The sequence below is a fragment of the Amia ocellicauda genome, chromosome 21 (assembly GCF_036373705.1).
Source record: "Amia ocellicauda isolate fAmiCal2 chromosome 21, fAmiCal2.hap1, whole genome shotgun sequence".
Classification (NCBI taxonomy): domain Eukaryota; kingdom Metazoa; phylum Chordata; class Actinopteri; order Amiiformes; family Amiidae; genus Amia; species Amia ocellicauda.
The window spans coordinates 21,064,306-21,090,045 of NC_089870.1; the positions used below are offsets into that span (position 1 = coordinate 21,064,306).

Here is a 25,740-nt window from a genome sequence, read left to right on the forward strand (position 1 = left end):
AAATTAAAATTACTATTCCAAGTAAATAACGTCTTGCGCAATTCCTCTATTATTACCCGATTTCTTAGCAAACACCCTTATGCAGGGTTACAATATATCACATTATATATACATTTGCACCCATTTATACAGCTGGGCATTTACTGGAGCAATCTAGGTAAAGTCCCTTGCTGACGGGCACAACACCAGTGCCCCCACCTGGGGATAAACCCACAACCCTCCACTCCAGAGTCCAGAGCCCTGACCACTACCCCACACTGCCGCCAAGGTCTGCGGCGTTTAATTAACTAACAATTGTGTTGAACATATTTAAAAACACACACACACACACTAAACGAGATCCACTCCCGCTTCACTTGAGTGCTTTCTCTACGGAAAACGTTTGTTTTTTCCCCCCGTCGCGCTTTTTCCTCAAAGCATCACCACAATGGGTTAATGTTTTCAGAACTTTTATTTCACTGCTGGAAAAAAAAAAGCGGAGAGGCTGGATCACAAGGCCGCTCTGATAGCCTCTTATCCCCATAGCAACTGCAGCGGCATTTATCAGTTCCTTATGAGAGTAGGTAAAGCAAATCTGCATGCACATGGCAGGGCTCCAGCATTTCAAATGAAAGAGCACTTTGAACTGCTGCCAAGTGTGGAAGGAGCAGAACTGTCAGGACTGCTTAATGCTGGCAGTTTGTACTTGGCAGGCTTGCGTTTCCCAGAATCCCTGCGCTTGGCAGGCGGCCAAGTGCTTAGCGGAAGCTAAAAATTAACCCGTGCGATTGACTGCGGTGAGCTGAAAATTTTCCACATGGATAGTGTCACAAATGAGCAGCACCGAGGAGGCAGTACAATGGGAGTCGGGGAGGAGGGGGGCGTGGGGACACGGGAAAGGGGGAAAAAAAGATGCTCTCCTTTGCTTGGTTCGGAAAAATAACATCTTGTTGTCTTTGTGTGTTTAGACAGAGTGTTTTTCGTGCTGAGAGATACACAGCCTGCATGGTCACTGCCTAGTCTGCAACAGCATGTTTATTTATTTTAAAAACATTTCTGTGCAAAACCGGCAGCTTGGAGCGTATATTCTGAATGAAATCCCGTCCGCAATGTGACAAAGGGTGTGTCTGCAAAGAGCCCGTGCGGTCTCAGAAGCCTGCAGATTTTAATGAGAGGTTTTTATTGTGATGTGAAATAGCACCGCATAACCAAAGCACAGAGGGGTCTATTATTAGTGTTGGAATAATTGGCACAAACAGGCTTTTTTTTTCCCCTTCCCTTTCCTCAATCTGCACCGAGATCAAGGGCGTCTGCTTCGTTTTCCCCGCACTAGTCACCAGCTCCCAGCACAAACAGAATGAGACTCGTCTGCCGCTCGGGCAGCTGGAACCAGCTCAGGAAAACTGTCTGGCAGGGACTCTAAAGAAAAGACGTGTTTTCGAGCCAGGGCTGTTGCTATGAGCTTTTTCTTCTCGTTTCTGCAAGGAAAAAAAATCCCCAAACTGTACCACAGTGTTTTAGTGCGTTTTTATGAGTGCAAACCCGTGCACGGTGTTTCAGGCTTGTGTTGTAACATCTGGAGGAAATTTAGCATCGAGTTAAAAAATAAATACATCTTCAGACTCTTTGGGGGTGGGGGGGGAAACGTGTATTATTAACACATGGTTTAGCAACATACTAAAGAGCACTTCAGTGGAAAGAGGCCTCCCCATTCCCGTCCTTCCCTTCAAATCTGTGCCTGTGGAATGCAGTGAGTGTAATAAATAATCTTCCTTCCTTTTTGTCCTTTTTTCTGTTTTTTTCCGCCTCCCCCTTACAGTTGTATAACAGGGGAAAGTTTTGTTCCATTTCCCAAGTGTTATTAATCAGTGGCAGAGGCCGGGCGCAGGGGCGACTCTCGGCTGTAGGTTTGAGTAAACAACCCGGGGAATCCGGCGTGTTTGAACTGACCCGAATGTTTGGCAGATTTGAAACGAGTGTCTGCAGTCACTGAAATGCACGGAGGCAGCCCGTGGGACTCGTTTATTTATCGAGTGAGGATGCAGGGATACGATGAGGATCTGTTAATGAGAATAGACTGTGTACTATAACTGACACTTGCAGAATAATCTGAAAGAAATGTGACTGAAGGAAGCATGGGCCAGTTTTAGAGCTAGTTTCCAGTTTCCTCCCACTGTTTGTAAAATGTAAACTCTTCGATATTTACATTTTGAATAATTAGAAATGAATGAAATAGGTGAACAAGTTTGGGCTATTTTTCATTTCTTCAAATTAAAAGAAAGTAGAGATAAACAAACAAACAACAAGAGTAAACAAACATCTGCTTTTCCCATCTAGCATTGCTTTGTGCACACTGCAGACCTATTTTAAAAGCCCCAGGTGATATAAAGTCCCCCGCTGAGACCTCTGCAGCTCCCCCGTCCCATATGGGAGCAGGACCCCGGAGTAGCGGACCCCTCACGATGGTTATTCAAGGAACGACACAATAAAATAATCCTTTGGTGTCACTTGATATGTTTAAAGCTCAAGCATTTGAAGATGCGTGAAACCTGGGGCTTGGAAATAGTTTCATACCATGGACGCATTTTATTGAGACACCATATCTAACCACTATGAATGACAGTTGTTGTGCTTGTGTACGCGTTGATCTGTGGCCAGGACTGACGTCATTTCACAAAACTGGGGCTGGAGTGGCATCATTAGAAAGTGTGGACGGGAAGCGAGGGAGAAATCAGAATCAGTGAACAGAAATGGAAATTAGAAATGGGCAACTGCAGAGCAAGAGCATTTCCTCCCGCTGAAAGAAGACAGGATAAATGTTATATATGCACTTTGTGACACGCACGGCCTGGGGTGGCAGCTGGGGAAAACACAGGCGCCGGCCAAGTCATTAGACAATAGGCTGCCATTGAGGAAATGCGATGCGAGGCGACTTCTGATCCCTGCAGATCTTGCTAAGCGTGCATTCCTGGAAACATGCGCGCCTGGGTTTATATTTGGATGTAAGCTGGGTTATAAATAAGGTGTGGTATTAATATCTGGATCTGTGGGTAATGCACATCGCGTTTCAGCCGCGATGCACGGAAAAAAAACAACAGTGTGTGCAGCCCAGCCGTGTGTCTGTGAAACACGCAGGCTGCCGTGTTTATCCCGGGGAGGGCTGCAATATAATCGCGGTGACGTCACTGTCTAGCAGCCGGGCGCACAGCTCCAGCCACTGTAACATCTGCTCGGGTAGAGACTTTGAGCAGAGCAGCAGAGGGGGGTGCAAAAGCCACAGGCATGCACTTTAAATATGCACGTTTTAATGCCTGTTCTGGGTGTATCAGCTGTACATGCAATCACGTCTGCATTATTTTAAATATGAGATGCATATCCTAGCAAAGAAACAGTTGTTTCCGTGTGTTGTACAGTAATATAGCTGATGTAAGCAAAATCAGACTTACATTTTTAGCAGTAATAATTGGTAGCGAATGCCATTGGACGCGCACAGACCAACAAAGCGAGCCGAGGGGGTGCAGGAGCGGCGCAGGAGCGGCGCAGGAGCGGCGCAGCCCGGCAGCCCCGACCGGCCTCCGTGCGGGAGCGTCACTAGCGACGCGGCCGGCGGGGGAGGGCCCGCGCATGCGCCCCGGCCGAGCAACAAGTGGCATGTCAGTGTGTGCGAGCGGCGTGTGCTGACGTCACGGCCCAGCCAGGTGGCATTCCGAGCGCGGAGCCGCACGCAGCGCTACAATCGGCGGCGCGACGCGGGACGTGCGGGAGCCCTGCGCGCTGAGCAGCCACGCACATCGGATTACCGAGCGAGAGCCAGCGCACGGACGGCAGCGAGACCAGGGCGCCGGCAAACATGTCTTCTGCACAAGTCTCTGCTTCCCGGAGACAGTCGTGCTACCTCTGCGACCTGCCCCGCATGCCGTGGGCGATGATCTGGGATTTTACCGAGCCGGTGTGCCGGGGCTGCGTGAACTACGAGGGCGCCGACCGCATCGAGTTCGTCATCGAGACGGCGCGCCAGCTCAAGCGGGCTCACGGCTTCCAGGACGGGAGGTCTCCCGGACCGCCGCCGCCGCCCCCCGTCAAAGCCCAGGCGGCGCTGGCGTCCAAGGAGACGGTGCAGCTGAACCATGTGGACGGCTCGTCCAAGCAGCAGCCCCCCGCCGGACTGGACCGCTACGCCCTGAACGCGGAGCGAGCCCGGTTTGACTACCCGGGCATCGGAGCCCACGCTGGCCGGCTTCCTAACGGCCTCAGCGGTCCCAATGGGTTCCCCAAGCCGGATGATGGACCCCCAGAGCTGAACAGACAGAGCCCCAACTCCCGCAGGAACCACGGCATGGTGGCGGTGCCCGGGCAGATGAACGTGCCTCCCAACCTGCTGCCCCAGACCATGCTGAACGGGCCCCCCGCTGCAGCCGCCATGGCCCCGCACGGTCTGGCCAGCCGCCCCCCGCCCCCCTCCAGCCTGGGACCCGCTCTGTCCCTGGCCACGCAGTCCATGGCGGACGTGGGGAAGCGGCCGGGCTCCGTGTCCAGCACCGACCAGGAGCGGGACCTGAAGGAGAAGCAGCGCAACGCCGAGGCGCTGGCGGAGCTGAGCGAGAGCCTGAGGAACCGCTCGGAGGACTGGGCGAGCAAGCCCAAGATCGTGCGGGAGACTCTGATCACCCTGTCCAGCTGCACCCCCTTCGACGTGCGCTTCAAGAAGGACCACTCTCTGGTGGGCAGGGTGTTCGCCTTCGACGCGGTGTCCAAGCCGGGCATGGACTACGAGCTGAAGATCTTCATCGAGTACCCCAGCGGCTCCGGCAACGTGTTCTCCAGCGCCTCGGGGGTGGCCAAGCAGATGTACCAGGACTGCATGAAAGACTTCGGCCGCGGACTGTCTTCTGGCTTTAAATACCTGGAGTACGAGAAGAAGCACGGCTCGGGGGACTGGCGCCTGCTGGGCGACTTGCTGCCCGAGTCGGTGCGCTTCTTCAAGGAGGCGCTGGGCTCCGAGATGCTGCCCCAGCCCTACATCGATGCCAGCTGCCCCTTGCTGCCCACTGCCCTGGTCAGCCTGCCCCGTGCCTTGCCAACCTCCACCGCCCCCAGGACCGGCATGCGCAAGAGGAAAGCCTCCCCGGAGCCCGACTCTGCAGAGGGGGCTTTAAAGCTGTCCGAGGAGCAGCAGAGGCAGCAGTGGATGGCGAGCCAAAGTGAAGCGTTGAAACTGACCATGGCGTCCGGGGCGTTTGCGGTCACCCACGGGGGACCCCCTCCTCTGGGCCCCGGCCACCCTGCCCACTCCAATCGGACCACCCCCCCTGAAACTGCCCCCCAGAACGGACAGTCGCCCATGGCGGCGCTCATGTCGGTGGCGGACACCCTGGGCAATGCCCACTCCCCGAAGGACGGCAGCTCGGTCCACTCCACCACGTCGGCCCGGCACAGCAGCAGCAGCCCGGTGTCCCCAGCCTCCATCCCCGGCCAGCGCCGCCTGGCATCGCGCAACGGGGACATGAGCCTGGCCGGAGCGCCGCCTCCCCCCACTTCCCACCCGGGCATGGATCAGGTCCACCCGCAAAACATTCCCGACTCGCCCATGGCCAATAACGGACCCCTGTGCTGCACCATTTGCCACGAACGCTTGGAGGATACCCATTTTGTCCAGTGCCCGTCGGTGCCCAACCACAAATTCTGCTTCCCTTGTTCTCGGGAGAGCATCAAAGCACAGGGGGCGACCGGGGAGGTGTATTGCCCTAGCGGAGAGAAATGCCCCCTGGTCGGTTCAAACGTGCCTTGGGCTTTCATGCAAGGTGAGATCGCGACCATTTTAGCTGGGGACGTGAAAGTGAAAAAGGAGAGAGACCCCTAGGTGGAAGAAATACCCCGAATCTGTATCTATATCGAGATACCTTGTGAATAGGACAAACTGACAAGATTAGTCTTATGTACAGACATTATTTTCGTCGTATGTTTCTATATTTTGAAACACAGGTATGTACACTTCGTTTGAAGGGTGAAGACGTTTTGTTAAACAGAAGCTATTGACTGGTTACTGCATAGCTGTTTTCATTTGGGTGGCAGTGTGTTGTCTAGGTCCAGGTTCAAGCACTTAGCAATGACTGCTGCTAGTGTTTCTGTTTTCTCTTTTTTTTTTCTTCTTCTTCCTTTTGTACATTGATGCACTTCTCTAAATTACCAAGGCCGGTGTTGAGGCCTGAAATGCAAAGAACATGTTAAAAGCTATGGCGACATCTTATGTTTATGAAGCCCTGCTCTCACTCACACGTTTTGCCAAGGTGGGGGGTGGTGGGGAGGGATATTTCCTTTATTTTTATTTTCTCTTTATAATACTAGGTCGATGTTTTATTTAACCTTGTGACGTTTTGTTTTATTTCGTTTTTTTTACTACCTGTTTTTCCTTTTCTTTGCTTTATTGATGCACGGATGCTTAAAAAGTAGAGCAACTTGCTGTACATGAACATAATGCTGTTTGTTCTTTATACATTTCTGTAGTAACAGAAGACTGTAATGTGCCTTGGAGCTGAGTACATTGTAATAAATTCAATTGATATGAACACTTGGTGAGTAGTGGCTTTGTTCCGCATGTGTAGGTGTGTAAACATATCAGTAACATGTGTCAGACTTAGCTCTGTGAATGTGTGTCAAAGGTCTTGGTGTAGTCTGACTGCTTAGATCTGTAAATATTATCTACAGAGTGAAACATGCTCCCCTCTTGCCCCCTCATACCCCCCAGTCTAAAGCTGTTCAAGTTGTGTGTGCAGAATAGATATTGTATGAATTCAAACAATCTCAGCCCAGCCCTGAATCCGTGTGCAATGCTCCGAGGACGCTCTTGAGCTGCTCTTCTGGTTGTGTGTGTGTGGTTCAGTATTGATCCTGCGTCTGCTTTGCTGCACCCTCCTCATGTAAACATTTCCACGTCCTGGAGGTTTCACTTTCTCTTACGTAACCTGCAATTACATACCCTGCTCACTGCAACAGGGCCGCCACACGTGCCACCCGGCGGGGTTTGGCGTTTCGTAAATGGACTCTCACGGGACAGCGGTCCAACGTGGAGTCCAGAACGGGGGTGGCAGTGGTTGTGCACTGATGTTTTAAATAACTGGACTGGTTTCAGTGCAAGGTGGTCGTTTGGGTCTCCAGTCACAGGCTGGTCGCTTGGCAGTGCTAAAAATGTCAGTCTAGTGAAGCGGTGTAAGTGACACAATAACGAGCTGTGTTTATCAGACAGTGTAGACTTTACTCAACAGTTTTCTGTCTAATGAATGTGAACCACTGCACTTTTGACCAGATCTAAAAAATAAGTACATTTTTTTAAGGATTGTGATCATTGTATTTATCTAAACATTACAAATATAAACAATGCAATTAAATGTACGGCAATTAGAACATACCAAGAGTGATCTCCTCCAGTCAGTCAATTAATTAATTAGAGGCTACAGAAAAAGCTGAGGCACATCAAATACATTTTCTGTATCGCTGATTTGACGTGTGGCGCAGCTGGCTTCTTTCACAATTGTTATCATATGCTATCTTGATGTTTCCCAATAGCCCCTGTTCTAGAAAGATTTTGGACATTAAAAATAAAAAAAACATCCCGTCCTCATATTTTTGTGTTTCTTGCAAACTCAGGAGGAGTGCAGCTCCAGAAAATGGGGGCTAACTCCCACGATCGGTTGTGATGCGTACAAAAAGAGCTGTTTTATAAAGATGAGCAACAGGAGTGTGAATGTTATCCTCAATCTTGTTATTGTCGTAGGAAGTAGGTGTTTGTCAGACAACAAAACTTGCGTATTTGTACAGCATCCTTGTACTTGCTGATGTGTCTGTTTTGCGCAGGAATTGGTTTTTGCGGTTTGTAGGGCTTTTCGGTTCAGGTCTGTGTTGCTTTTTCTTGCTTGTATTCCATCTCGGTGCCGTAGGTGTAGCGGGGAGGATAGAAACTGGAAGTAACCCGAGTGTAAACACAAAACCGTTTCTGCTGACGTGTGTTTATGTGGAACAGAGTGTCGATGTTGAAGTGAAAGAGAGAGAAACTCATTAATGGGTGGCAGGCGGGCAACACAATCCCTCCCAAGCTGGACGTAACCGAACGCAGCCTGTGCAAAGAATAGATCGCTTTGTTGCTGCTCGGTCACGGCTGAATATTTATCAGTCGGACTCGGGCGAAGGTGCCTGTCCGTGTTCTCTGAAATGTGCGGTGAAAGTCATTTATATTTACATTAGCACTGTTGCAGGGGTGTTTCAGTTGGTGTGTTTCTCCGGGTAGCCACAAATGGGTTTTAATGCGGGTTCGTATTGAATAAATGTTGTTCTCTCTGTATAGAGTATCTGAGAGCAACTGGAATCTTTCCACTTCACTGCCCTTCTAATTTTAAATGTCTGACAGAGTGTTTTTGTAAATCAAGCTCTTCCAATGCCCTTTTGCAACCCCTCACCCAAAAAAACAACCTGTTATTGACTTAATTAAAAAAGCACACGCCTCTATGCAGCTTACAATGCAAAATATTTGTATTTCTATATTTCACTTGGGAAATAAACTTGATCGTGTTGCCTGTTCTGCTTTGGTTTAATTGAGGACGTGGGGGGAAGGTAGCAAAGTGACCCCAGAAAATTTGACACAAAGACAACATTCACAGCTGTGACTACGCGCTCTCAGGACTTGACTCTTTGTGTATGTTATGTAATAAGTGTATTCATTTGTTTAAAATGTGATTTTAAAGCGGTGTGTGGCGTTTTATTGCCCACAGTGTCCTTTGAGTTCCAGGCTCGGAGAGTGATTGTTTTTCCACAGCCCGACTTAAGCAATGTCAATTTAAAAATGTAATTGTAATGTCTCGCTTGTTGTTGTGTAATGCTGACAGTACATGTAGTTGTGCAGCTTGTGCGGTGCTGGGACTGATATTGAGATGCGTTTGTTGAAGGTCAGGAAGAGGAGACCAAAAAGCGGGCAGCGTAGCAGCGTAGCAGCGTAACTCAAGAATCCAGGGGCATGACGAAACTTGTAAAGAAGATCTGATCATTTTTGTCTCTGCTGTCTAAGGTGTTATTTTTTTAGCTTTATTATTCACTAAGTCTGTAGTGTAAACCTTAGCTCTGGCTGGATGTTTACTACGCTTGGCAGATTTTACAGTTTGTTCCCAAGATGTACTGCGTTTTAGCGCAGGGCTTGAGAGCGGACTGGGAGAGCGTGATGGGACGACCCGGTCTGTGTCCTAGCATGTGGACAGAGATGGAATTAACTGGTTTACCGGTGACTGGACCAGACGGTGATGTGACACAGCCCCCTTCCCACTGGCTGTGCCGGGGAGAGGATTGCGATTGGCTACATGTTACATGTCTGTTGCTGTAAGTCATACCAACAATCCTGTACTGTCATCATGCTCCCTCGGGGCCTGAGAGATGAATGGCTCCATACAATCCCTGCCTTGTTCACAAACGTATTTGCAAAGCAGAGTGTGAGCCGGGGACATGGATTCGAGGCCATGGCGTTAGGAGTTACCTGTGCGAGTCAGAATTGGCTAGGTGTGGCTTTTCAAAGGGAGTGAGACAAAGGCAAAGGTACAGCCTGCCTCCTGGTAAAGCGATCGTACTGCCTGGCTTGTGAAATGGGTTTCTGCTTTGAAACCCCACTGCTTTCGACGGCGCGGTGATGGATGTTTGTGATGATCTGGGCTGGTAAGAAAATGAAAGGTTACACTCGACAGTGCGCTAGTGGAGAACACGCGGGGCTGTGCACACGCTGTTGCACCACGCACACGCAACAGCCACACAACCGTGTTCCAACCCCATTGGTCATATTAAAAGGAAGTTCAGTATTTGAAGATATTAGGACAACATTAAAATGTAAACTGTTGGATAAGAACAATGCAGTGCCTTCATACCTCCATATTAAGGAGGTTTTCCCTTTTATATTACCACACATGCGATCAAACTGCTTTTTTGTAATGAGTCATACTCCTCCAGTGCTATTTATTAATTTTTTTTGCAGGGATTGTTTTTGTTTGCGGTCACATGGTAGTTTCTCCCCAAACCGAATTGATACATTTAACTTGATTACATTTTGTCAGAGACATTTCTATTCAGGCAAAGAAATTTGAATTCAATGCCAACATGCTCTAGCTGGTGACTTGCACAGGTTCACACAACGTCCGCCCTTTTTGTTTGTGGCTCGGTTCTGCAGTACGAGCAAAGCATCGTAGCCTCGACCTCTTAGTGGCCTATTTATGATGAAAAGTAAATCGTTTTTCATTTGTCGTGCACTGGTGATTCTTGGCTGTGGATTCGGATGTTACCAAGGGCCATCAGAGTGATTACAGTGGAAACGGAGAAAACCTTCTCCTCCGAGCCTCTCCAGTGAGGAAGGCCGATTCTGCGGTGGCTTTATTTTTAGCTGCTCTATATTCTGGCAGCTGCCCTGTCCCTGATTTAAAGTAGGCTTTTATTGCCGCTGGGATGTGAGCAGAATACTATGCAGTCAGAGAAATTGATTATGCGGCAGAGAGAGGCGAGGGGAGCCGGCGGCGTGGGGTGGCGAGTGTTGGGTTTCAGAGATGGGCTCGGCTAAATTGGCACATGGATGAAATGGCCGACGCTCCCTGGCTGCTCTGCCTTCCCGACGTGCTCTATATAGAGAGGGCAGGCCGGGCCGTGCCGGTGTTATTGCCAGCAAAAGTGCGTCACAGCTTTTAGAGGCCTGCTTATGTCAAGTTTGCCCTTACGTACACGTTCGTCTGTCACATAATGTCGACCAGAGAAAATGAATGTGTTGAAATCCGTCTGCTTAAAGAATGGCATTACGGACAATTCACAGAAGAAATGTCGTCCTTATCACAGACCTCAACTGCTACTATTATAATAAGTAGTAGTAATATTATGTACATCTCTCCATATACAAAATCGCTCAACTTTTGATCGCACTACGGGAGCTGATAGATATTAAAATGTGTAAAGTTTCTGTGCAGAAATAGCTGGTCTGTTAATCAGAAACGCGCCGTATTGTGCGGCTGTTTTGAATAAAGCAGGTTTCTTTTCCCATCCCTGTGTTGGTATAATCAAGGTGCCCTTGACTGTCAAAACAATTGCTTAGGTTACAGCGGTATGGGCAGAAAATGCCGCTTCAATACAGAGGAGTATTTTGAAGGAGTAAAACAAAACAAATATTAATTGAAACGTAAAGTATTTGAGTGAAATAGGAAAGTAAATTGTACTGAATCTTTTTTTGGTTGAAATAATCTGTTCCTGCAAAAGGAAGCATAGATATTGATTTGCATGCCTCTTAATTCAACGGTGGTATGTAATAATATGCATTGAGTTTTACAATGGTATCCGATTCGTATCACGGCTTTTTGATTTAGATATTGAAGCTGGTGGCATGCACAGAAAACAACCTGTCTTTGCCTGAGAAGTCAGCACTTCACAGCAGAAGGCTCAACCGACTCGTTCTGGGACACTTTCCACCATTTCGACTCCTACTTCACAGGCACTGCGGAATCCCGGCCAATCAGACCGTGATTCCCCAACGCCACGAGGAAATGAATAGACTGAGACGATGCCAGATCTCTGACGCTTTGTAGCCATAATAAATATAGGCAACAGAGCTGTTTGGACATGCGACTGGAAAAACTTTCCATCCGCTGCGAGCCCGTGGCGTGAACCCTCGCTCCCCCGCGCGCCAGTCCAGGAAACGTACCGAGCCGCCTCCGTGTTTCGGGTCGTCTTGTCTGAGAGATATCGCACGAGTAGAAATACCAGGGCTTTTTCTGCTGTATCACATGCCATCTGGGGAAATCTAATCTGGAAAGGAGCAATTCGATTCCCTTGGGAGCCCGGCATGGGAAATAGGCCCCATTTCAGAGCAAATTACCTCGGCGCCGCTTTGTTTTCAGAGCTGGAGAAACGCGACAAATATTAACGGCAACAATAAGTGCTGAATCAGAGCGGCTTCCAGGTTTACCTGGTTGCAAGAGGGGGGAAGAGGAAAAAAAACATCTGCTTTTCTCCTGTGTGCAATCCGTCTTTTTGTCTGGTAGAATCGCAGGCTCTGGGTCCTGAGTGGGCTGTTTTGTGTGTGTGTGTGTTTTTTGGGAAGCCCATCTGCTGAAATCATTCACTGCTCTGACAGACAAAGGGCGCATCTCGCTGAGAAGGAACAAAACAAGGAGCGAGACTTCTGCCTTGTGACCTTCAGCTGACATTCACCGAGGTTATCGTGAATCGCTTGAACTCCGACACCGTTACGTGCGGGTTATAAGAAAGAGGATAAGATGCGACGGTGGGTCAGGTTTTGCAGGGAAGTTGTGTTCGCACGTGCTGCTGTCTTTATACCAAAATCCCCAATGAAGTTTGCTTCCCCCACTACCTCATTTCACTGCAAATGCCTTGAAGGCCACCCCCCAGCCACGCTGTAGCAGAGAGCGGAGGGAGAAGTTTTCCGCCGGATAAAAATACAGCCTATAAATCCTGCGACTCAAAGGTTACACTGCAGTCCTGCCCCGCGCTGTTGCTATTGGCGACCAGCCTCTCACAAAACACCATTTATTCAGGAATGCACGGATACGGGGGAGGTTAACTCGTGCGCTGCTGTGGGGTTTTAAATGTGCTTTTGCTTACTCTGTTTACTGGCTTACGCCCTCACAATACAAAGCTACCGTGCTTCTGGGAGAAGAGGCGCTCTGTAAAGGGGCTTTGTGTGTTTCTGTTTAGTCGTGTGTCAGATGATTCTATTGTGAGGTTTTAGAAGTCAACAGAGTCTTAATTACAGCTGCACTATTTGGAGGCACGACAACGCGTGTTCTCACTCGGTCGAGTTTGAATACCGCATGGTTTTCATCCGTGTCATTTGAGTCCTTCGCGATAACTGCATCATAAATCCTGATTGTTGTTGTCCTCCTCGGTGGCAGCAGGTTTGCCTCGCGCCGGCGTCGACGGCTCCGGGCAGAAACGGCACCCAGCCGTGGCTGCTGCAGCGCTCTGGCAGTGAGGAAAGGGTTACTCCATTTTGTTTCCCCTCGCTCCGGCTCAAAGCAGAGCCATTTACAGACAATGATGTCAGCAGTATCTTTCATAGCCTAGGGCCCCTTGACTGATAATGTATGCAATCTAAAACATTCCTTTCTGGCAAATAAGCCGCTGAGGGCTCCAGGCGTGCACTTCCTGCCCTCTCTGCAGAAACGACACGGCGGAGGGAGATGATTTTTTTTATTTTTTTTATTTTTTATTTTTCTCCTCTGTGATGTTTTTCTTCTCGTGTTCCTTAAAACTTAAACGGGAAAGGCAGACATTTCCACAGTTGTACACAATGTCAAAGTCATTAAGGACACGGTTCGAACAAGCTCCTCTTTTATCCCTGTGCGCTTCTGTTTGTGTGCTCCCTTAATTTCGTTTATCTTTGTTATTATTTAATTAGAAACCGCGTGGTTTGTCATCACGGTATTACCGAATGGCTCCTTTCCAGCTGATCAAAAAGGAAATGAATTTAGTCATCGCTGTGAGTCTGTATGGCCATTTTACGTCTAGAGAAATAGACCATTTGAAATTCTTCTGTCTCTGATGCGATTGTGTTTTAGTCATTGTTTCTCTTGCTCCAGCAGTAGCCTATATTTTATATGAATTATATGCTCAGTGATTTATCTGTGGTGGAAAAAATAAATTAAAAAAAAAGTTATGTTTTTCTTCCATTCCCTAATTGGGCTCTTCTCCCATCTAGGGCAAGTTGTTTTGGTTCTTTCTCGAATGAAACCATTTGCACCGAGCCTGCCATGGGTCACTGGGCTCTTTCATAGGGACCTCAAGTGCTAATCTCGGCAGTGTAGGTCAATGTTTACACATGAATGCCCCTTTTAAATGAAGAACTTTAAGGAAGCTGAGTTTGCATTTATTAATGCGTGGAGCGACCAAGACGACTTTAATTCTCCCCAGAAGAACACGGATACGTCTGGGTCTCTCTGAATCCCCGGCAACTGCGTAATCAGCCGTAATAAAACGGTTCATATAGATGTTTACTTCCTGTAAGTGTGGACATCTCCTCCGCTTGAAACACATTCCCTGGGTGTGTTGCCAGTCTTCAGCGGGAGTGACTGTGCCCTTTGTGTCACGGTTTTCAGTGTGAACCAAAGTAGCACAATAAATGAAGACATTAATTTAAAAATAGCGAGTTAGCTGTCAGCCTGTCTGTCGGCTCTCGTGCTATAAAGTGTACCGCGGGTTTATTTGGTCTGTGTGGAGGATGGAGAACCAGTATTAATGAACAGCAGCCATTCTGAGTGCGCTTAGACTGCCTTCGAGGCTTTTCCCGGCAGGATTGTGCACTGTCCTTCGGTGTTGCGAAGAGGCTGAGCTTAACAGAGAGAGACACGGCCGCTGTTGTGGGAGACTGGAAACCAGGCAGTGGGCCAGCAGGGAGGAACTGGGACTGGATAACAAAGGGGGAAACGGAGAAGCCGCCCCGCAGTGAGTTGTGCATCTCGGCTGTTATTGTGTGCGGCCGCAGACCTGACGTGCGGCGTTCTCTAGGCTTTGACTTTGTTTAAGATAGTTGCGAATCCCCTTCATTTATAGCATCGAAGCAAGTTGTCTTTGCGATCAGTAGGACCCAAGCCATATTAAGTCAGAGTTTTCAGTGTAAATGCAGCATTGCAGGAAATTGAGTCCTTTTTTAGGCAGGACAAGGCTGACATGCATTGGGACCAAAAGGAAATGCTTTTAATCTTTCTAAATTTAGAGCACAATAAATTGGGGAAGATACTCAGTCGCTGGGAGGGGCGAGGACCCCGAGGTCAGCTGAGGTTGCCCCTGTTAGTGCCTGATGTGGTTTTACACTCACCTGACGTTCTTTCAAGCTGGCTGAAACGGGCAGTTTTTAGTGACAAAGGAGGTCTGTTTCACACGGAGGAAGAGGTCAAAATGCACCGGTTCACTGTGTCTTGAGCACCCCTTATAGTGTGTGTCTGTGTGTTTGTTTTAGTACTGAAACTGGGTCCTGTACTCTAGTCCGTGGTTTCCCTTTCAAAGCACCCCACTGTCTGTCCTCTTTTATGTGGAAAATTATCTTATATTTATATAAACTAAGCAGAAAAAAAAACTCCCCAATTAAAAACAAAACCAATGAAGACACAATCAAATAAAAACATAATTTAATATCCTGTAGGAAAATAATTAATTTAATTTGATGCGTTTGCCCAGCAGTCCTTGGAGTCGTCCTTTCAGTCCTGGAGTTGTTTACATGAGCTGCTGGTGGCCATTTTGGACTGAAGCTCTGCAGCCACAAACCCCCCCCTCCCCTCTCTCTCTCTCTCTCTCTCTCTCCCCTTCTCCGGGCTGCAGTGCCAGGGCTTCAGTGGGAACTGCATTCAGAGCCCCCCTATAGCCCCCCGCCCAGAGCAAAACACAGAGCTGAAGTCTACTTGTATTTATCGCTTGAATCTCTCTTTCATTATTTATTTTTTGTTTAATTACAAACTGGGTTACACAAGGACACTTCCTCCCCCTTTTCTGGATTCTCCCTCTCTCTCTCTCTCTGTCTGTCGATTAATCTTTAATGAGAATAGTGCCTGTGACTGGATGCGAAACCACAAGCCCTGACAGGACACAAGAATAACCAAAGGCTAAGTCAATATCGGGGCATTCTTTGTCTGGGCTCTGGACAGCAGCCCAACGCCGCATTACACACACACTAGGCCAAAAAAAAGAAAACAATCATTAGCATAGCAGCCAGTGTGTTTCTCTTTCTGACAGACAATCTCTCCACTTCCCCTGGCGGAGGAGAAAGCGCTGACTCATCACTGCCTCGCAGATTTAGTGCTCCGACCCGGCTTTGTGTCATTAATTGGGGGGGAAGCTTTATGGATCTTCCATCGTGTGGCTGGGAAGAGGAAACGGCTTGATTCTGCAAGCGCCGTGACATTTGCATTCCCAAGGACAGACCTCTGTCCCTGTCTACTGCTGCGGCCATGTGTATCGACACCTCTGCGTTTTCACGCCTCCCGTCTTTCTCTCTGTGTGTGGCGTGAGACCTCAATAAACGTTCACACTCACCCATGCACCAGGTGGGTTATTTTAACGGATAGAGTGCTAATTTCAAGTTAAACATTTGATTTCAGTTAGAATTATTATTGTTTTTTGGCCACGTGCTGCGGCTTCCTCCTCAAAGCTGTGAGACAGATGGGCCCCGGCTTTAATGTCTTATTCACAAGACAGTGCCATGAAAAGCGCAGTGTCTTATGAATATTTGGAATTGGATATGATGAGGTGATTAGGCAACTTACAGCCAAAGACGGGACATGCATAATGCATTCGGGTTTAATCGCTTCTTCTGTGTGGCGCTCCGTGGCTCGGTCCCCGTTCTTGTTCTAATCAGTCAAATCAAAGCCCCCTTTCTCTCCCCGTTTTTCTTTTCATGTGCGTTTGTGTACCGATATAGGTGTTAATCTGCGGAGTGTGTTGTGAGTAACGTGCCGCACGTCGGAGCAGCGAGGCTACAGATGTTTGGAGCGGGGGTTAATGAACGCCCCCCAACTCCCGTAAGAGGCGCATTTAAATACAACGTGGAGAAAACAACATCTTTAGTGCAACAATTAAACCGTTTTGATTAAACAGTCCCTGATTAAACACCTATAGAAATGGGGAATTGGCGCAGAAACTGAGTTGCTGACATGGTTTGTGTTTGGTTTAAGTGAAACCTCTCAACGCAAATGTGATACAGAACCTGTGGAGGACATGTGAAGGAGCAGGGATAGATGGATGCATCGAACAACAAGTAGAAATAGAAAAATCAATGAATGGATCCGAAAACAAACCAAAATATGTGACATCGGTTTAAGAGTGAAGATGTTGAAATGGCAATGGCCTGGACACACTGCAAAAACAACAGATCAAAGATGGACAGAGCAAGCTAACTTATTATTATTTTTTTCTCTGCTGTTACTTCTAAAGGATTTGAAAATGAGACCTGAATAGATACATGGTAGAGAAAGATAAGTAATTCAACAAACGTTCCTTTCATGTGGAACTGCTGAGCAAAAAGGAAAGACAAGAAGAAGAAGGGGAAAAACAAACTGGATTTTGGGTCACTGTGTGTCCTTTTACGTGGATCGTTATCTGACGTGAGCCGGCATCCGAGAGGTCACTGCGATACAAGAATAATTGGCTCTAAACTCGTATTGCAGTGACCTCTCAGACGCTTCAGCGCCAGCCGGCTTCACAAACATGAGGCAGTGGCTTTGCTGGATCTGGGATTCAGATATAAGAACATAAGACAGTGTCCAGTCGAGAGGAGGCCATTCGACCCATTGTGCTCGTTTGGTGTCCATTAATAACTAAGTGATCAAGGATCCTATCCAGTCTGTTTTTGAATGTTCCCAAATTGTCTCTTCAGCCACATCGCTGGGGAGTTTGTTCAGATTGTGACGCCTCTCTGTGTGAAGAAGTGTCTCCTGTTTTCTGTCTTGAATGCCTTGAAGCCCAATTTCCATTTGTGTCCCCGGGTGCGTGTGTCCCTGCTGATCTGGAAAAGCTCCTCTGGTTTGATGTGGTTGATGTCCTTCATGATGTTGAAGACTTGGATCAAGTCCCCACGTAGTCTCCTCTGTTCCAGGGTGAAAAGGTTCAGGTCCTCAGTCTCTCAGTAGGACATTCCCTTCAGACCTGGAATAAGTCTGAGTCTCTCAGACAAGGTTCTTAGAATATGAATCCCATAGTTTGACGTGTCATCTCCAGGCGTGAGGATGGCGGACTTTAAGGATGGTTTTGCCTGGTTGGGTGGCCTCTCTGTGTCTCGTTTGTCCTATGTAACCCAGTGAAGAACTTTATTTGGGGAGGGAGAAAAAACCAAACAACAGCTGTGCAGTTTTCTCCCATCCTTGACAATGGTCTATAAACGCCTGCCGGGCGGAGCTGGGGCACTTTGCCTCTAGGTGTAGGCACAGTTAAGTTTAAACCACTCAGAGCCACATTCGATTGACTTGACATCTTCTGTACTTTACTGGCGGATAAAATATGTAGTGTAACGTAAATGTATATGTGTTATTAATTTAAAACAGATTTATTTTCTGTTCAGGGTTTGACGGCATGTATAAACCGAGACGTACCTTCGGGGAAGTCTTTGCCGAGTGGTTGTACCGTTTTTCCTGCTGCACACAAAGCGGGTTCTGTACTTTGAAGGCTGAAGCGAGTTGAATCGAGTGTTACGTAATTGACAGAGTACCGTTCCCCTGGAGTCCCACTCAGTCGTGTCTGAGTCGGTGGAAGTTCGGTGCGAGGAAAGGAGGAATGAAGGAAGGTGTGCGACCAGACGATTCACCCTCCATGTGACCGGTTTCTCTCCGTCAGGAAGTGACCTCACACAAGTGGTGCGATCTCGGAGGTGGTTTTTCCCCCTTACTGTTGCTTTGTTTTATTTGTATGTGTGTTTATGAGTTATGAGTATAGCAGCAGAAAGCTATAACGTTTGAAGCAATTCATAAGTCCATCTTCAAAAGTAAAATGTCATATTCCCATATTTTCATCTTAAGTTTAAGTGAAAAACTAATAAGAACATAACCCTTTTATGCTAAAGTGTTTCTGTAAATTCAACCGCCTGACTCTGAAATGACATTTCCCAGCCTCTGAACGCTAATAGCACCGACACCAGGGGTCAAGATTGGATGTTGTTAGAAAATGTCAGGGGCAGATTTATTCTTCATACCCGATGTATACGACTGTAAGGAAGCACAGGAAAAGACGTGTTTCTCTCTCCGGCATTTATTTTTATATTGTTGACACTAGATAATGAATCTCATTAAGAGAGAAGTTCCCCATACCCTACGCAGAGTTATAATGCAATTAACAAGTTTCACCGCTGACCTAAATGACACAATCAACTTTTAAAGATGTGTTTTTCACCAAACGCACAAACACACAAGACGAACACAAAGAAGACCAGTCACATGTCATGTATCCTTCAGTGAAAGATGTACTTTTTTAACTTCAGGGCTTGGCACAGGATTGGCCAGTGGTTTTTGCCGCCTCTTTTTTGCGAACACGGCTGAGATGTCGTTTACTCTAGAAGTGCGATATCTGCTGTAAAGAAATGTAGGTTAGACACAGATAGAGCTCTATGGGTTTTGCTGCCATCCTGAGGGAAGTGAATAAAATGAAACCGGCCTTCAGGACTTCTGCTCACAGTTGTGCTGCCTCGACTGTGTTTCTCTTTGTGTTGTGCTTGCCGTTGCTTGGCGGAGAAATCGGCACATGACTTAGTACAGCATCAATTACAATAATAATAACGACAAACAAACAGATGAGAACCGATTGCATTGTATAGCTGTCTGCTGGAGTGTGTTCAGAGTTTGGTAGAATAAGTTGAAACCTATTCAATATCTTATCACTCGAGTTTTGTCTTGCTTATTTGTGTTGTCGTTTTCATGACTCGACACGCTTTAAAGAAAAACAGAGCGGGCCTATACATTTCTTTACATCGTTTAAGCATGATAATATATCTTCAAAGTGCTCTCCTGTGATACGAACGTGTAAAGCATCTTCGGTTATACAATAGTAAGGAAGAAAAAAAAAAAAAAAAAACATCTTTGAAGAGAAATCATAGCCCTGGGCTGTGGAGACTCTTCCAAGTGTGAACTGTTTGGAGATTTACATCAGGGCCTCTCGGAGGAAACACCATATGGAGAAAACCTGCTTCAGCACATAGTTTAGGAACATCAATCAAGATTAAGACAGATTTGGAAAACACTGCAGCCTTGAGCTCTTAGTATATGTCAAGCGAGGTAAACTGTGTAGTTAGAGGAACAAAGGATCTGACTTCTTGCGTACCTGTATTGTTCAAATCATCGCTGTCGTGGAAGAACTACAGTATCTCTGCTAAAGTCATCTGCGTATGGATGTGTCTCTCGGGTCCATGTTCGATGTTGGCAGTGGGGGGAGAACCTGTACGCCTCGTGATATTAATGTTTCATGGTAAATCCATTAGCAGACATACGGACGGAAGATTTAAGGTAGAAGGAGTGGAAACCCAATGACCCTGTCGTCTAAACACCAGCTTTCACGTCAGCAAAATTATGAGGTGTGCTTTTCCAACCATACATCTCTCTCTGGGCGACTAAAGTGTCTGTGTTCTCTGGCACAGACGGGGCTCTGATCACCCTGCTCTGAACCATCCCCGAGTTTTTAATCTGCTTTTCGTACCAAAATAACCAAACTGAGGGCAGCGTTCCAGGTGGCCTGTTGACATATCCCTCCAGGGCGCTATAAAGACATACATATCAGTCCATATTGTATGCAACAGTAGCCTACCTGTCAAAATATGCAATGCTCAGGTGTCGATCCTCTTTGGCTTTGATAACATGGAGGCGGTGCGTCCTGTAGCTTTTTGATTGGACCATCAGCTTCTCAAGACAGATATTCAAACAGTGTGTCTCCGGCTTGGTCATGCCAACATTTTCTACTGGATTCAGTCCAGGAGATTGTGATGGCCAAGCCAGAATGCTGAGTTTGTTCTCTCTTAACCATTTGGTGGTAGACCCACAAGCCTTCCCTCCCTATATAAGATTTTGCCCATGTTAGACTTACCAGTTGGCTGGGCTTTCTGGTTTTGTGCTTCTAAAATGCTGAAAAACATGTATTCACACAGAGAGGCGTCACAATCTGAACAAACTCCCCAGCGATGTGGCTGAAGAGACAATTTGGGAACATTCAGAAACAGACTGGATAGGATCCTTGATCACTTAGTTATTAATGGACACCAAACGAGCACGATGGGGCGAATGGCCTCCTCTCGACTGGACACTGTCTTATGTTCTTATGTTCTTTGGGCTTGTTGTCCCAGTGGTTCAACTAACTTCTGAAAACACTGCCCCGATTCAGTGAAAGCTCTGCGTTTGTTAGCGTATGTCCTCGTCTTCGTACTACTAAACAATGTTCCTGCTAAAGAAAGATTTAATTAATTTAAATCAAGCCATTCTTTGCTCTCACAGTATGTCCCTCCAAACTTGTAGTACCATCACAGCAATTCTTGCTTCAGGTTAAGTCCGGGTGAGCTATGGGGTGGCCCTCGATAAAACATTTTCTCGTGGTCTTCTGTCAGATGAACACGTACGGCTTTGTTTTTCCCATTTTGTGAGGATATTGCAGTCAGAGTTATTTGTGTTAATAATTCACCCAGTTCTTGAGAGCTAAATTCTCTTCATAGCTGTGAGTTCCCTCAGAGGTTGGACCTCAGCAGTACGTTTTTTTTTTTTTTTTTTTAATAGAATTTTGCTTGTGAAAAATAAGGAAGGCTGAAAAAATATACTGTGAAAATGTCGAGCCCTTTCTGTTTCTGGCACGAGGGCCCTCGTATTAAAATTCTGCCAAAGCTCTTGTATTTCCTGTTGTTTTTGGTGGAAATGTTTTTTTTTCTTTGTGTATAAAGCAGTCACACACATTGCATCATTATTTATAGAAAACAAAAACAAACTGAAGCACTTCCTTATTTATTTTGAAACCAGATTCTTTATATTCACGATCAGTGTTTTTTTTTTACATGCTTATGTTTCTATACATTGTCCCCTTTATGTCCTTTCTTAGAACAAATGTGTATTATGTATTTACATCACAAAGCAAGTGTAACTGGATCTTTAAGTCCCTCCAGCCTTGGATTTTAAAGCACATCTGAGAAGCTGTGCAAGTCCAGTGCCTTCGAATTGTCATCTGTTTGCTGGGCACTGAAGCGTGTGGGAACAATGGACAATGAACACGATTCTTCGCTGAGTAACTAGGAGTTTCTGAGAAAGCCTGGTTGTTGCCACAGAGCGCCACAATCATCGTGTGCCGTCCGGTGCCGAGAGCACGTTTTCCTGGCCGTTGAGTGACACCGGGAAATGGAAACCAGATGTGATTTCAATCATTCACAACTGAGTCATCATAACATTGATTTGTCTAATAAAACTCAATCGGCCTGAGCACTGGCCGGATTCCCAAACGGGTTTTGGTTTGTCTTTCATTGTGGAATAACTAGTAGACTGGCAATTGAGTTGTAGGGTTTTGTTTAGGTGCGTATCTGTTGACAAGAATATCCTCCACATGGTGCTCTGACCGACTTTGCGTCACAGGTGCCAGATTGAAACCTCGGCAGCTGACGGAGGAGGGGAGGATGTGTGGAGTAGAGACAGACCAGACCGCGGAGGAACGGGGTTGGGTTGCCGAGTGAATGAAAACGACAGGCCCGTGTGATTGAGATTGCACCGTCACTGTAGGCCTCTTGGCAATTATCAGTTGCCTTTGAGGAATCTGGTCAGGCATCGGGGGTGTCTCTGATTCTGTGGTCGAGGGTGTTGGCAGATAGACTCTTCTCTGTCTCCAGACCCCTCGGGGACGGGGAGGTTTTAGTGGCTTCGGTTCTCCTTTTTTGGATGCGTGGTTTTTTAGCGTCTCTGTAATTCAATGCACATCCACTGATAGATATAATTAACACACACACACACACAGATCCATTTTATACCACATTAATCTCGGTGGGTTCGAATGTCAGTCAGCAGACTCTCGTGAGCCCCGCAGATTGCAGAGCGAAGGAAATTAATAACGCGACCTATTAGAGAAGGACATACTTCAGCAGTCGTGCGTGTATCATTGTGTTGGAACAAAATCTTTATCTGTTTGAACGTGTGTTTCTACACACATGTCCCCATGCAAAACCATATTTACATATCAGAGCGTCTGTAAACCTCGCGAACAGACCCCAACACTCTTTCAATGTCGATTAGAATAGCTTTGACCGTGAATGAAACTAGCGTCTCACCTAAGCAGTGGGGACGGTCTTTTATTGGCTCCAGTGGACCCGTGTGGCTTCAGAAACATGTCTGCCTGGCTGTGCGTGTGGCCGAGACGTCCGTGAGGGATGTAAACACGCATGCGCCGTCGCCCGCCGGCCTTGTGTAGAGACGCATTAGATAAGAGGATACAGTAGTAACTCTGAACTGTGGGTCTTTAAAGACGGAAATATACTGACAATATCTAGGAAGAAAGGTGCTTTAAATAACATCACCATTTTAAGAATATTTTCCCTGGCTGACATTGTTTGAACTGAGTTACTGCAGGGTTTTCTACAGAGCCTTAATCATCCCAAAGGCTGAGTCATCTCTCTCTCTCTCTATCTCTCTCTCCTGTAATGAGTTTACCTAGTGAGGAGAGAGAGAGAGATCTCATGCAATATCTGTCACCGATGGCACGGCAGGGTTCGCTGTCTCTTTTTGCTTTAAGAGCGAGATGGAGGGAGGGGGGAGATAAAAACGGCGTGTAAAATGCACTCGAACAGCGGCTGGTGCCCGTTGTCATGGAGAAACTGCCAGTGAGCGATTCTCATTGGATTGTATATCTGAACAGTGTCGAGAGACCGAGGGAGGGAAGAAAAAAAAGCTTTCTCTTGCAAGGCGAGGAATGTGAGGCATTTTTAAAACGCGGCCACATATTGTTCAAATGAGAAATGTTTTTTCTGGGGGGGAGGCACTGTAAATACTCAAATGTAAGCATGCTAGAGATAACGGTGTCATCAAAGAGAACGACAGTGGTTTGAATGTGTGTTTATGATGAATACAAAGCTTTGTGAGCAACATTTCTGTCCACAAAAACTTTGTAAGGATGCTAATTCACCTACAGTGTTAAACATCTGTCTTTTTCTGCAGTGACTAATCCATTTTAGTGAGCAGTTGGATTATTTAGTTACATTACTCTCTTTCTGTCCTCAAAGTAGAACCAGAAAAGGGGGTTTAAAAGTCAAAAAATAAGCTAAAACATTAAAACGGCCATGCTTATGAAACTCTAGCCCGGACCGAATTGTAAAAAATTGTAAAATTGTGAACGTCCAAATGTTCAGTGCATATATTTTATAGTAGTAAATTAGCCTGATGTCTGAACAATGTTCCGATTTATAAGTTTATAATTATACAAGAACCCAAAATATTTCAGAATGTATTGAGATTGTCTAGTTTGCCTACAATCACAATTCACAATCTTTCTTTAGAACCAAGAATCAAGCTTTCTTTTGAAGTCTCCCTTTGAATCCACCTTGATGTTTTGGCCTTGTCTTTCCTTTCTTATAACTCACAGTTTTCTAAATCGAGAATCAGTTTTAAAAGTCTCATTGTTTCGTGCCGGCAAAATATGACTCCCCTGCTCCGAGAGATGTATGAATTCCTTGCAAGTATCTGACTGCGCCGACTATTTTCTTTTGGAAATGCAATCTGAGACTTGTGGCGCGCAGCCCGCGTTTTTGACAGCTGTTGTGAGTGTCTGTGGTCCCCTGTGCCAGCATTGCAATCTGTAAGGCCTGTATTGCGTGTTTGCCTACTGCACAATCTCCTATAGAGTCCTGGAGGGAAATACCAGGGGAGGTTATCACATTTCGGCCCGTTTCATTTGAATCGGCAGCTCGGATGACTCGGCCATCCTTGTTAGTAAACCAATGAACATCAGATTAGCTAACACTTTGAGCTGACTGCAGTTTATATTATCATTTATTTGGAATACAAATGGCCGATCAAATGCTTCCTGATTGGATCTAATCTGTATCCCGCTATCACTTTTGTTTGTATTGTATTATAGTTGGAGGCTTGATCCCCGAATCGCAGCTCTATTGTTTAGTTTTTTTCTGGCCAAGCGTGCGTGGCAGTGTAATCCATCTTCCCTGCTCCTCTGCCTCTGATGCAATTATGGAGATGTGTAACCCAGTAAAGCTCGGATCGGTTTCCAGTGTTCAGTGCTGAGGTTGTGAATCGAGAAAAAGGCAAACGTCAGAACACACAGAAACGGAATGGGGCGAGAAGAATGTGCCGAAGAGATTTGTTTTTATAGATGTTGGGTGGATTGAATGCGAGGCAGGCGTCGGTAGGTGGTCATTGCTTTTTTTTCTGTTCTTTCTTTGTCTCATTATTGCAGCTGCCCGTAGTCAATCCGTTCTGCCCCACATCTTGTTCTCCTGGCCTTCTTCTGATGAATGAATAGATTATTTTGTGGAGTACGGTCTCGCCCATGTTTCACGTCCAGCAACTCCAGTCATCCTTCTTATTCAGAGAGGCTATTTTTCACACTGTGTTGCTCTTGGCCGGGGTTTCTCGAGGGCTGCTGGATAATCTCTCCGCACTCCCGGCGCTTCCTGAACCTCTCAGAACACGTTAGTTTTCTTCCTGAATATATCGAAGGGTACAGTAACTTGGGAAGAATCCCAGATATCAGTGGAAAGACCGGTAGGAAGAAGAAAAAAAAATCCTGGATGGAGTAGCGAGAAATCAAACTCTTTCTCGCTGAGGGTGAGCCGGGAAGCTTTACTCTATTGCCCCCCCCCCCCCCCACCTAAAAACGGATACAAAGAAGGGTCTAATTTAACCGGGGCGGCTTGCCAACACTTACAAGCTCACGGCAACACTCCCCACATTTCCATGGAGGGAGGGAAACCTGTTCTGGAGCGGCACAGGTCGGGCAGTGTTTCTCCGCACACTGAGGGGCAGACCTGTTATTAGCTCCAAATGTTGTTAATTCCATATATATGTGTGTGTTTATATATATATATATATATATATATCCTCCTCATCATCATCATCTTCAGCCTTAGTCAACCTACAGCTGAGTGAAGTCCTGACATCTAATTTGCAGGAGCAGAGTGTGTGAGCCTCGCCAAAGACAGTTGTTCACACATACATGAACAGTATACTGTATGTGTTCAACTGTTAATTATTATTTATTCCCACCACTTTTTGCAGACTCCCCTGGCCCTCGACAGCTCGATCG

General features: G+C 46.7%; 2 protein-coding genes across 2 annotated transcripts in view; both read left to right on the top strand.

Annotated features, from left to right (window-relative positions):
• Positions 1–25,740, top strand: part of kiaa0586 (KIAA0586 ortholog) — a 129,502-nt gene that overhangs the window by 15,456 nt on the left and 88,306 nt on the right. The gene's annotated exons all lie outside the window — the stretch shown is intronic.
• On the top strand, positions 3,631–6,545 carry irf2bpl (interferon regulatory factor 2 binding protein-like). The gene has a single exon (XM_066694093.1). The coding sequence runs from the start codon at positions 3,830–3,832 to the stop codon at positions 5,837–5,839; it is 2,010 nt and encodes a 669-aa protein (XP_066550190.1). The 5' UTR covers positions 3,631–3,829; the 3' UTR covers positions 5,840–6,545.

Excerpts from the sequence above, each read along its gene's own strand:
- irf2bpl (XM_066694093.1), top strand. The coding sequence starts at position 3,830 with ATGTCTTCTGCACAAGTCTCTGCTTCCCGGAGACAGTCGTGCTACCTC.